This window comes from Gobio gobio (assembly GCF_949357685.1).
Source record: "Gobio gobio genome assembly, chromosome: 12".
Taxonomy (NCBI): Eukaryota; Metazoa; Chordata; class Actinopteri; order Cypriniformes; family Gobionidae; genus Gobio; species Gobio gobio.
This window is the reverse complement of record NC_137105.1, coordinates 45,907,236-45,919,873: the sequence shown is the minus strand read 5'-3', so window position 1 is coordinate 45,919,873 and position 12,638 is coordinate 45,907,236. Positions and strand designations below refer to the sequence as shown.

Below are 12,638 nucleotides of genomic sequence, written 5' to 3'. Positions count from 1 at the left end.
ACCATAAAAAGCAGCAGTTAGATGGGCGTCAGCTGGAATCCTGAAGTTACACTCAAACCTCATCAAAAGCAGTATAAATAATGAAGGATCCAAAACAAGGGATGCTGAAGCAGAACAACATCCTCAAACCAAAAATAAAAATAGGTAATTCTGAAGGAATGAGGACAAAATTAAATGATGAACTGGAGGGTTTCAAACACTGTGCAGGGACTGGACAACAGATGCTGGTGAGTAGCTGCAGCAACTTCAGGTGGACACAACAACTTAAAATAAGGAACAGAGCAATGAGGGGATCAAGTGATGTAATGAGTGAGGAGCGATGTTTGGTCCCAGACAGGACTCCTACCTCCTCCTCTCTGTTCACTTGTGGTCTCCTGCCTCGGGAGGAGTTTGTCCAGTTTGCAAAGATGGCGGCCAGGTTTTGTCGAGCCCCCTATTCACCCATTGGTTAAACCGATATTACAAAAGCCACATAATGTAATGTAATATCAATCCCATCACTGACTTCAACACCCAAACACCCTGAAGTAATAAAGATCTTCAACCTTTCCTTTTCCTAGACTAAGCCACTAAACTGGGAGTTAAGGCCCCGATATACTCACAGCAAAGTTTCTTTTTTGTGGTTCATTAAGTTCGAAATATGTGACCAGCGATATACTGTAAGCACACATCCGATGCCAACCACATTGCTGAGAGCGACGGTTAGATAATTATGTAAATATGTACTGCGCGCTCTCTTCTCAATAACAAAATAAACGCAACAAAAATGAGAAAACAGCAAGCATTCTTTAAATAAATCATAAGAAAATCATCTGATCATCATGGCAACGTGGATATGTTGGCACTCTAGTAAAGTCAATGGAAGTACAAAGTTGTTTACCAGCCGTAGTGAACGTTTCCGGAAAGTTCGCTTTGGAAAGCGGTTTCGAAAACTCCCCAAAACTAACCTGATTTTGTTCAAAATGACGTCACATCAGTTCATTCATCAATTTCTTGAAGTACTGTATATCGGGGCCTTTAAAGAAATCTTTTAGCTTCATTACATTTACAAAATCCATTTTTGGCTTTTAACAGACAGATAATTTCTTCCATATTGTGATGTACATTAGAGTGAAATGTATTACAGAAAGGAGTAGGGTGGGGACTTAGTTCTATCCATCCTTTGTTGATCAGACATAGGCAGATCTGAAAGCGAACTTGCATTCGTTTGTAAAAAAACGGGGCAAGTTTAAGCGAACTAAATGTATGGAAAAGTGTCACGTGTCACCAGAGAAGTCTGTTATTTTATTGGAGGACCGGGTTATGGTTTTTTGATTAAAAATGGTCAATTTCTTCTTCTTTTTTTAAATGTGTGCATTGATAAATTGTTCACAAATTCAATAAGATGCATTTAGAAAATAGATAGGGTGAATATTAATTATTTCATGCTGACTTTAAAACTGAGGGATGAGTCAAAATGATTATTCCACAAACGGTGTTGATAAAGTACTGAACCCAGATCATTCCTTTAACCAGAAGAGGTTGAGGTAAAAGACTCGTACCAGCTGTCCTTCTGCACGGACTTTATTCAGCATGGCTTCTCTTTTCCTCTGTAGAAACTCTTCCACCTGCTTATTCCTCTCTGCCGCCAGCTGACCTCGAAACCTATAAACAAAAGTAGTGATTTCAACTCTATTGGTGTGAAGGCAGGCTAAACATCTGACAGACATTACTGATGAGAATCATCTGACCTATTGGCATAGTCGTTCTTTGAAATCTGCTCATTATGTAAACTTGATTTGCGTGGTTCTTTCCTGACAACATCTTTAACAGGGATGCCGGCATGACCATTCATCGTCCCTGAGTCTGTAACAGTCCTTTAATGATAATGACATATTGAAAATTGCTGCATGTTAAATGAATAACTCTTCAAAGAGAAAAAGAAAATACAAAAACAGGGTCACTCAGTGCATCTCATTCACCTGCCATTGTCCCCTGAAGACTTGACTCCTTCTCCAGCACCCTCTTTAGGTGTAGGTTTGGATGTTTTTTCCACTGCTGGGTGGATGTGGTCATATGGGGCTCTGCTTGGAGCTAAAGAAGGAGTAGAAGAAGGAATAGGGGTGGGGCCAAAGTGATAAGGTGTGGCATGGGTGGGACCAGGCACAGGGGACGGGCCTATTCCAGGGGAATGTGGTGCTCCAATGCCACCGCCTCCAAAAAACTGTGCAAAAAAAGCATAGAAAGAGAAACAGTAAGTGACAACTATATTAGCAGCTTTTATCGACTGAGCCGTGGCAGACAAGGAAGACCATTGCACCTTTCGCTCCGGACTGCTGCCTCCACTAGAGCTGAGCACATGTCTCCAGCCCTGCTCCCGAGCCCGGTTGATGCGGTTCAGCTGAGATGAAAAAGGTCAAAGTTTTAACACAAACAAATCAAACCAACATTAATTTATTGTAAATAACCATTTGCACTGATCAGTTCACCTTTTCTCTCTCAAATCTCTTCATCTGAGCAGCCTTCAGTAACAACATCTACAGAGAGAAACACAATTACTGAGGGTAACTGACTCAATCAAGAGGCTTTTAAATGTCTTTCTACCCAAGAGACTTATTATAAATAGCATCCATCCATCCATCTAATGAAACCAGAGCAGCCATCTGTTGAACTTGATGTGAACTCATTCGATCAGTAATGCTACAGTCTCAAAACCTTTTCTTTTAACATCAAAATAGTGTTTAGAATTTATGGCACATGGCATTTTAACACTGGAGTTATTTTAAATCAATATATATATAGTATACAATAACTTGGGCTTGATAACAATAACAAGTTAACTTGGTATACAACCAAATTTGGGTTTAGTCTATTATGCTCACCACAGCTAATTGATAAAAAATGAATAACAGTAATAAAAGTAATATTGTAAAAAATATATATTATTTAAAATAACAGCTTTCTTTTTTCATATATTTTGAAGTACAATTTATTTGTGTGATGGCAAAGCTGAATTTTCAGCATCATTACTGCAGTGTTCAGTGTCACATGATCCTTCATAAATCATTCTAATATGATGATATGCTGCTCAAGAAACATTTCCTGTTATTATCAAAGTTGAAAAACAGCTTTGCTGCTTAATATTTTTCTGGAAACCATGATAAATGTATGCTTTCTTTGAGGAAATTATTTGAAATAAAAATCCTTTGTAACAATGTAAAATACATCGTTACAAAGACATGTCATGCCATGCTGTCATTAAAAGCTCACCTGTTCTCTTTGTTTCCTTTCCCTCTCCATCATCTCCATCCGTTTCTTCCTCACTCCTTCCTGAAACAGAACATGATCAAGATGCTTTTAGACACGAGTCAAACACCACAAACAGTATGTGATATGTATTCCCAATTACTTATTTACTTATTTGCACTAGTGATGGTGTAACTGGTGTAAATATTTGTTTGTAAAACTCTGTCCATGTGACAGAAGAGAGGCAAGAACAGTCAAATGTCCATACATGTAAAAGACACTTCACTTTCACATAGTCAAAGAATATTTAAAGAAAGTTTCTTCCAAAAATGAATCAGTTGTTGAACATTTATTAACTGTTTAACACACATTGGGGCTCAGAAGGTACAGTAGGTCTAAACACATGCAAGGGCTTTTCACACCTGAAATATTTAACCCTGGGTCATTCTAGACCCTGGGTAAACTGAATCCTGGGTTATCTTGCTTCACGTTTCAGACTGCTCATAATTTACCCATAAACAATTAATCCCGGGTATTCATAAGTTGACGTTTCACGTTGTACATTCTTAAACCCTGGGCTAATGTTCTTATTTGCATATTTACAGGGTCAGTGTCATTGATTGGATGAACGCAGAACGCGACCTGTTTACATAAAAGCTTTAGCGTTGCGCATCCTCCTATTGCCGACTGTACAATCGAGTTTATACCGAATGAAACGGTCTCTTCTTCACTCAAATTGTTGCGTTTTCTGCAAGCGGTAACCTCCCGCAGTTTCTCTTGAAGCCAATACGGAAGTGACTTAAAACTGCAATTCCTCGACTGGCCACTAGGGACAGGCTCCAGAAGGGAGCAGAATCTCATTGAGTTCCATGTTAAAATGGCCAACTTTACAGCAGAAAAAAAACAAGTTAACAGTCTGGTACAAATTAGGTTTAGGTCTATACGGCTAATTTTGCCCTTCATGACAACTGTGAGGGGGGTGAATTTTTTTAACTCATTCGTTTACATTATATAAAGCCTTGAAGTTCTGCATAATTAAGGGCGTGGCCACTTTAAGTGACAGGTGGATAGCCACTTATCTGCTGTCTGTTAGTCATCACGTCACCACAGCTCCACCCACGTCTCGCCTCTTTGACCATTTTCTATTATCCGGGAGAGTGACGCGCTGACAATATGGCAACGGCCAGCTCGACCCTACTTTACGCTTCAAAACTGCTCTTAAGAATCCTATGGGTGACGTCACGGACACTACATCCATATTTTTTTTACAGTCTATGGTTTTCTGTCAGCATTTGAAATTTTTTCCTCTCAATTGCTGAATTTACTGTTTATATGTGCAGTGTTTCCGTGTCTGTAAAGCACACAAATATGTACGATGGGTTGTCTGTTGCTAAGCGTCTAGCTTTAACGTTCTAACACTGCATCGTTTCACACTGTACAAGGTTTCAAAACCCTGGATAATAAGTGTGAAACATTCCTTTACCCGGGGTTAAAAGCAGTGTTTAGAACGATGATAACCCGGGGTTAAGCGCAGTGTGAAAAGCCCTTTACAATATGAACACTGCACTGGTGAAAGGGTTAATAAAGAAAGGGATGGAAAGGAAACAGAAATGTAGATGCCCACCATATGGATGACGGCAGTTGGAGAGAAGCAGGAGGACACCAACAAAAAGGAGGGAAGAAGGGAAAAGATAAAAAAAAAAGAAGTTTCAAATAAGAGAAAAACATCAGAACGTGTTTGTTTAGAATATTAGATTGTAATACTGAAGCGGTAGGTGATAACTAAACCTAAATCCTCATTTTATATAAATAATTAAAAACATTAATTTAGCTGACAATTTTATCCAAAGCAACTATAAGCACACACAGCGATAGTGCTGCTGGATCAACACGTGGCGGCGGGAACTAGGGAACTACTCCACTGCATTGGAATTTAAGATCTTTATGATGTTTTTCAACCGGTTTATACATTTTCTACCTTTATTCATAAAATTACTCTAAAGATTTTGTTTTTATATGTTGTCAAATGTGGTTTGTGATTTTGAGAAATGCATATATTTCAAAAGCCTATCTCACACGGCCTGAGTGATGTGACTACGCTGGTTGAGGATAAGCATGTCTCAGAACACATCTGACACTTATACACGTTCACCCAGACATCATTAAAAAAAAAGATTATAGAGGTATTGATTAAACTAAGCATTCATAAGCATTACTCCTGAGCGATAAAGGGTCGATAAAAGGGTTGTCCACGCGGCTATGGACCAACCTGTAGATAAGTGGTCAAAGGCACAATACTGATAATTGACGTATCATCCTATGCAGGATTTGAACTTACAACCTTTAAGTTGGCAACCCAGATCTTTAACCAGTGGAGTAGACTATTAAATGGGACTTATTAGTGACATAAAGGGTAAAACTGTTCAAGTCTTACAGGGAAAAAAGATTTTGCTAGAGGACAGAGTGTATTTGTACAGAACTAGGTGGGTTAACAATGAGGAGCAGGGCTGGGTGTTAGCACAAGGGTCTGTAGATAGGGGGCGGTCTCTACCTCACGCTTCCTCCTCTCCTCCTCCACTCGACTCACTCTCCTCTGAACTGCTGCAGGAGGGGGAGCCTGGACAACACATGACACCGGGGGCGAGGATCAATAAGTCTCTCGCTCTCATATATAGCAGCACACAGCGGGACAACATCAACAAATGTCTGAATGATACACAATGATCCTCAATGCCCCTGCTAATATTAAGACATACTGGGTGGTAATGCATGGGCAAAACATGGGAGTCGATTAGCCAATTAAATATTTCCCATGGTTCTCACCTGCTTGAGTTTGACTGGTTTCTTTGATGCGTCAGGGACCTTCCTGACAGCATCAGATGGTCTCCGGACTGTTAAAGGCACTCCATATTTGGCTGCTGGCTTGGTAATTTTCTGAGCAGGGGAAATGGGGATGGGGCCTGGGGCAGGGCGTTTGGCTGGGGAGTGGAGAGGAAGAAAACATCACTATTTGGTTTTTGGTATTTGGAGATCAAGAGAACGATTTTGCAATGTACTCCATGCACATCTCAATATGTCATTACTACTCACTGATTAACCATTAAACCTGTCCGTGAAAATCCTAACAAAATATAGGATAATATTTAAAACCAATTCATAACACATACACAAAATTCTGATATAATCAGCATATTATATTTCTGAAGGATCATGTGACACTGATGACTGGATTAATGGCTGTGAAAATTCAGCTTTGCCATAACAGGGATATTTTGAAAAATATTTTCAAATAGAAAACAATCGTTTTAAAATGTAATAATTACAAAACATGTGAAGAGTTTTATTATAATAGGAATATACACCGATCAGGCATAACATTCTGACCTAATATTGTGTTGGTCCCCCTTTTGCTGACCCGTTGAGGCATGGACTCCACTAGACCCCTGAAGGTGTGCTGTGTTATCTGGCATCCAAGATGTTAGCAGCAGATCCTTTAAGACCGGTAAGTTGTGAGGTGGGGCCTCCATGGATCGGACTTGTCTGTTCAGCACATCCCACAGATGCTCGATTGGATTGAGATCTGGGGAATCTGGAGGTCAAGTCAACACCTCAAACTCGTGCTCCTCAAACCATTCCTGAACCATTTTTGCTTTGTGGCGGCGCATTATCTGCTGAAAGAGCCACAGCCACCAGAGAATACTGTTTCCATGAAAGGGTGAACATGGTCTGCAACAATGCTTAGGTAGGTGGTACGTGTCAAAGTAACATCCACATGGATGGCAGGACCCAAGGTTTCCCAGCAGAGCATTGCCCAAAGCATCACTGCCTCCGCCGGCTTGCCTTATTACCAAAGTGCATCCTGGAGCCATGTGTTCCCCAAGTACGCACACGCACCCGGCCATCCACGTGATGTAAAAGAAAACGTGATTCATCAGACCAGGCCACCTTCTTCCAATGCTCCGTGGTCCAATTCTGAAGCTCACGTGCCACTGTTGGTGCTTTTGGCGGTGGACAGGGGTCAGCATGGGCACCCTGACTGGTCTGCGGCTATGCAGCCCCATACGCAACAAACTGCGATGCACTGTGTATTCTGACACCTTTCAATCAGAACCAGGATTAACTTCTTGAGCAATTTGAGCTACAGTAGCTCGTCTGTTTGATCGGACCACACAGGCCAGCCTTCGCTCCCCACGTGCATCAATGAGCCTTGGCCGCCCTTGACCCTGTCGCCGGTTCACCACTGTTCCTTCCTTGGAGCACTTTTGATAGAGACTGACCACTGCAGACTGGTATCACCCCACAAGAGCTGCAGTTTTGGAGATGCTCTGACCCAGTCGTCTATCCATCACAATTTGGCCCTTGTCAAACTCGCTGAAATCCTTACGCTTGCCCATTTTCCTGCTTCTAACACATCATTTTGAGGACAAAATGTTCACTTGCTGCCTAATATATCCCACCCACTAACAGGTTCCGTGATGAAGAAATAATCGGTGTTAATCACTTCACCTGTCAGTGGTCATTATGTTATGCCTGATTGGTGTATACGTATATGTGGTAATTTCTAAAAGCATTCTTTTGTTTAGAATAATCCAGACTTGAAGGGATAGTTCACCCGAAAATGGAAATTCTGTCATCATTTACTCACCTGGCTAACCAAACAGTAGATGGACCCCATTGACTTCCATACTATGGAAGTCAATGGGGTCCATCAATTGTTTGGTTACTGACATTCTTCAAAACATCTTCTTTTGTGATCAGCAGCAGAAAGAAATTCATACAGGTTTGGAACAACTTATTAGTTGCTAATGTATATGAATGTGTTTACCTGGTGCTCCCTGGGCCATACTAATTCTAGGCGGATCAAGGTGAAGTGAGTGGCTGAATTCCTGAGCAATAAGCTGCAACATACAAAGAGACATAATAAACAAACAAATTCTGCAACACGCTGGAGGGGCTCTGGAATTAGACCTGAGCGTTATATAACATCTGAGTTATATCTGAGTCACGATGCACAGACTGACTTATACAATTCATCACACTGATAATCAAGTCTGTTTTGTTACCTGAGGGCTGAGAAACTTGTGAATCCTGCGAGCAAGAAAAGGCTTGCCCAAAATGGCCGAGACGGAAGGTCTCTCCCGAGGGTTGCGCTTGAACAGCTGGGCCAGGAGAGAGCGCAAGTCTTGGGAGTAATGCACGGAAACAGGCGGGTACGAACCACGGATGATTTTCAGCACCAGGTTCTTCATGTTTCCGGCCTCAAACTGAATGAAAGACAGTATAAGATTGGCCCTACTTGAAAATAAAATGATTACAGCATATTCATTCAAGTCATGGAAACCTACAATTATATCAAAGAATACAGTGGAAAAAAAGACTTTGAAATGAACAAACAGTGGAATTTCTCTTGAGCTGGAAAGAGTCTCTTCAGTGAATCATCTCAATTTGAAAGCTGTTACAGTTTATGTGCCTCTCCACTGTAAAATATTAGCCTCCTCAGAATAGTCATGTTGTAAATAATGAAAGAAGGTAAGTGAGACAGGAAGAGGGAGAGAACGATGAGACCTACATTCTGAGACAGATATGAAAGGACTGGTTCTGTTTTATCATTCACATAAAAAAAAAATAAGCACAAAATCTCTATCACACACAGAAGTTACTACTGAGAACATGAGGTACTTACTGCATGCTTTAGTGTGCACATTTCATACAGGACACATCCCAGGGCCCAGATATCACTAGGGTAGGACCCAACAGACCAACAGAGAAAAAAAGAGAGAAGACAAAAAAGGAAGCAGACAGAAAAGGGAAATAGTTGGAAAAATGGGTAAATTTTGGGGTAGCACATGAGGATTATTCTCATGTGTGCATGCAAACATATAGAGAATACACAAACAGCATATACAATCTTCTAAAGTGATCTTGAATATCAAACAATATGGCTTTTGGTACAGTTTTTTTTTGTGTGGCAAAGAACCATATGATGTTTACAATCCACATCCATTTGAAATTCAATTAATGAATCTCAGTCTGAATGATCACATTAGGAAAAATATTTCACAATATTACGGTCTTTACTGTATTTTTGATCAAATAAATACAGCCTTGGTGAGCTTAAGAGACTTCTTTCAAAAACATATAAGGTGTCATAAATCTTAGGTGTCATAAATCTTACCAAACCTACATTTTTGAACGGTAGTGTAAATAAGGATACGTTCAAACTGCAGGCAAAAGTGGTCAGATCTGTTTTTTTTTATTTTTTTATTACAGTGTGAAAAGCACAAACCACATGGAATCTGATTTTTTAGATTCTGATTTGGACCACTTCCAAATGTGGTACTAAATCAGATACAGGTCGGAAGTTTTGCAATGCGACCGCAGTCTGAACGGTCACATCGGAATTCATGTAACTTTTACGTCACTCTAGATCAACATTTGTCACAATTCTTCATTGACGAGAGTCACTCCAAAGACTTTATATACCAGTATTTCTTTGGTCACTCGGTTAATTTGGAAGACAGCTGTGATGGTAGTCAGATCTATATACAAGGAAAACTCGAGGGAAAACTACATGAAAACTAGAAAATGTTGCACTCTTTCTCCTCAACCTCATCTTCGCCCTCCTTATTGCCTGTGCACAAATTTGCGGGCTTCTGTGGCACATCAGCTTATAAATGAACGTGTTAAACACTGATTTCAGTGTCCTCCATGTTTATATCCGAATGACAGCGTGCTGCTGAGCGCCATATTGTTATTATTCTCACTGACAAAATTGTAATGCATTACTTTTCAAAGTAACTTTCCCCAACACTGATTATTCTTTTATGCATGCGGGTTAGTTCGGATCCGTTCACACTCAAATCTGATATAGGCCACATTTTAAAAAAGATAATGTGCAAAAAATCTGAATTGAGCACTAAGGCTTGCAGTATGAATGTAACCTTATACAGCTGGTGTTCATCAATAGTGGCTAAGAATATTCAGACTGATCACGTTACAAACAGTCCAGGATAAATGACTTGGGATCGATATGTAGCTGCTGGTGATGTAAACTGACATCACCTCTCTAATAATTCAGCAAACTGTACAAGAGTCACTGGGTGTTCTGTAGCTACTGTACTGCCCATATATACCCCACTGGCTCATAACAGGAAGTACTTTACCTCTTGTTGTTGTATGGTTTATTTTCACATATCTCTGGTGACAGGTAGTAAGGAGTGCCGATACAGGTCCTCGCCAACTCCACAGTGCTGCACACACAACCACATCATCTATGAAGATCATTCTCACCACATGCCTTTTCACGAGTTACAAATAAGTCAGATGGAATAAATGGTATGCGTATTTGGTGTGCTGTCTGAGGAGAGGGCTCTGAGCCAAGCCAAGAGTGAGGAGGCAGAGTGGTGGAGGGATGCTGAAAACTGTCACAGAATGTAGGCGAGTAGGCTGTGTATATATATATATATAGGCATCCTCTCTTGCTGACAGGATAGACGCGGTAATTGCAGACCTGCCAACCTTGAAGAAACTTTATGAGTACACCCCCCCCCCCCCCCCACGGGCCCCCCGCGGGCCCGATAGCCCACCGCCAATGTACGCTCCACCGTTGTCCACCCACCAGTAAGAAATCTATGAGATACCTAACACTAAAATACATAATATACACAATATACTTTCACCAATTACGATTTATTAGTTACTCCATAACCAAATATAAGTAGACCATAAATGTTATACAGTTACTGCACACCCATCCTTGTGTTCAGGATATTATAAACAAAAAAGGCTGATGATGGTTAAACGTCATACAAAAATAGAACAAAAGACAAATTAAACACAAATAGTAAGATTAATAACAAACTACCGTGTTCACTAGCAAAAGTGTTTGTTTTCAAGTAGATGGCAGCAATCTTCCACTAAACTATGGCACATTTCATATTTTCACTATGAATGAAACAGAGTAGTAGATATTTTATTTGAATTTGACATAAAATGTTGCTATTATATAAATAGACTATTACAAATTTACATGTACATTTAATTTAATATTTAATCAAATTAAATATGAATTTTAATTAATAAATAAAAATGTATATAATTTAACACAACTACACAAAACTACACAACTGTAGAGTAAAACATTAATACAAAACTGATATTCCATGCGTTTAAAAAAATCTGACAAGATTAAGGCAAAATCACACTGTCTGGTGCCTCTCTAGACCAGTGGTTCCCAACCACGTTCCTGGAGGACCCCCAACAGTGCACATTTTGCATGTCTCCTCAATCAAACACACCTGATTCAGGTTATCAGCTCATTAGTAGCTACTCCAAGACCTGATGTGGGTGTGTCAGACAAAGGACACATCCAAAATGTGCACTGTTGGGGGTCCTCCAGGAACGTGGTTGGGAACCACTGCTCTAGACAACCCAGCACAATTGCTAGCATAAAGTTTAAGGTAAAAATAACTGCCATTCATTTACTAGTATCTTAATACTATGCAATTTGATAAACTGTTCATTCATTACATCACTTTACCTCTGTCTTTATCCCCATTTTTCATCTTCCCTGCATCAGATGGCTTTGGTCTTTTTGATACTATAGGGCAGTAGTTCCCAACCACGTTCCTGGAGGACCCCCAACAGTGCACATTTTGGATGTGTCCTTTGTCTGACACACCCACATCAGGTCTTGGAGTAGTTACTAATGAGCTGATAACCTGAATCAGGTGTGTTTGATTGAGGAGACATGCAAAATGTGCACTGTTGGGGGTCCTCCAGGAACGTGGTTGGGAACCACTGCTATAGGGTAGGCTATGGCAGACCATAATGCTAATTTATAATGGGTCATGTGAATTCGACCATCTGTCACAATCAGGTAACTTTTTGTCTACACCTGGTGCGAGTTAAGCACCCTCAAACGAAAGCAATGCTTTCTACATTGAATGTGGCAAGACGCGACGCGACACAACAGTTACGTTAATTAATTTATACCAGCAGGCCTAACAAAATCATACAAGAAACTAATTATGGAGCTTTGATATTACAGAAACGCCAACTCTATTCATTCACTAAAATTTGCTGAAAGTCAACAGCACAACTGTGCAACGTGCATGTTCACATTTTAATTATCCACAACAACCCCAAAACTTGCCCGCTTGCCTTGCACATCTGCTAATAAACGATGGGCAACTTTTTTCGACTATTTTTCTTACCTTATTTTTTTTTTTTTTTTGTTGCTGTGGATGTTATTGAGCTTAGAAGTTTAGCTCTTGCGTTCTTCTGAACATCTCGCGTCGCGCTGCCATTGCCCGATGCCATTTTTATATCACTCCATAATCTGTCTATGTTTTAAATGCCTATTCCCCGAGTGGTAGACTACAATGACTGGCTGTTTTAAAATATCTACGAGA

At 40.2% G+C, this 12,638-nt stretch overlaps 1 protein-coding gene across 3 annotated transcripts in view; it reads right to left on the bottom strand.

Annotated features, from left to right (window-relative positions):
- nek1 (NIMA-related kinase 1) overlaps positions 1-12,638 on the bottom strand; it is a 51,278-nt gene that overhangs the window by 30,215 nt on the left and 8,425 nt on the right. For 2 of the 3 annotated variants that reach the window (XM_079830599.1, XM_079830600.1), the window contains exons 7-18: positions 10,389-10,475; positions 8,909-8,963; positions 8,289-8,489; positions 8,051-8,123; positions 6,049-6,203; positions 5,777-5,842; positions 3,250-3,309; positions 2,469-2,516; positions 2,300-2,380; positions 1,962-2,203; positions 1,731-1,856; positions 1,542-1,644 (exon numbers count right to left, since the gene is read on the bottom strand). In XM_079830599.1, the coding sequence (XP_079686725.1) occupies positions 1,542-1,644; positions 1,731-1,856; positions 1,962-2,203; positions 2,300-2,380; positions 2,469-2,516; positions 3,250-3,309; positions 5,777-5,842; positions 6,049-6,203; positions 8,051-8,123; positions 8,289-8,489; positions 8,909-8,963; positions 10,389-10,475 (1,297 nt within the window). The remainder of the gene's footprint in view (positions 1-1,541; positions 1,645-1,730; positions 1,857-1,961; positions 2,204-2,299; positions 2,381-2,468; positions 2,517-3,249; positions 3,310-5,776; positions 5,843-6,048; positions 6,204-8,050; positions 8,124-8,288; positions 8,490-8,908; positions 8,964-10,388; positions 10,476-12,638) is intronic. The other variant, XM_079830601.1, reaches the window with a different exon arrangement.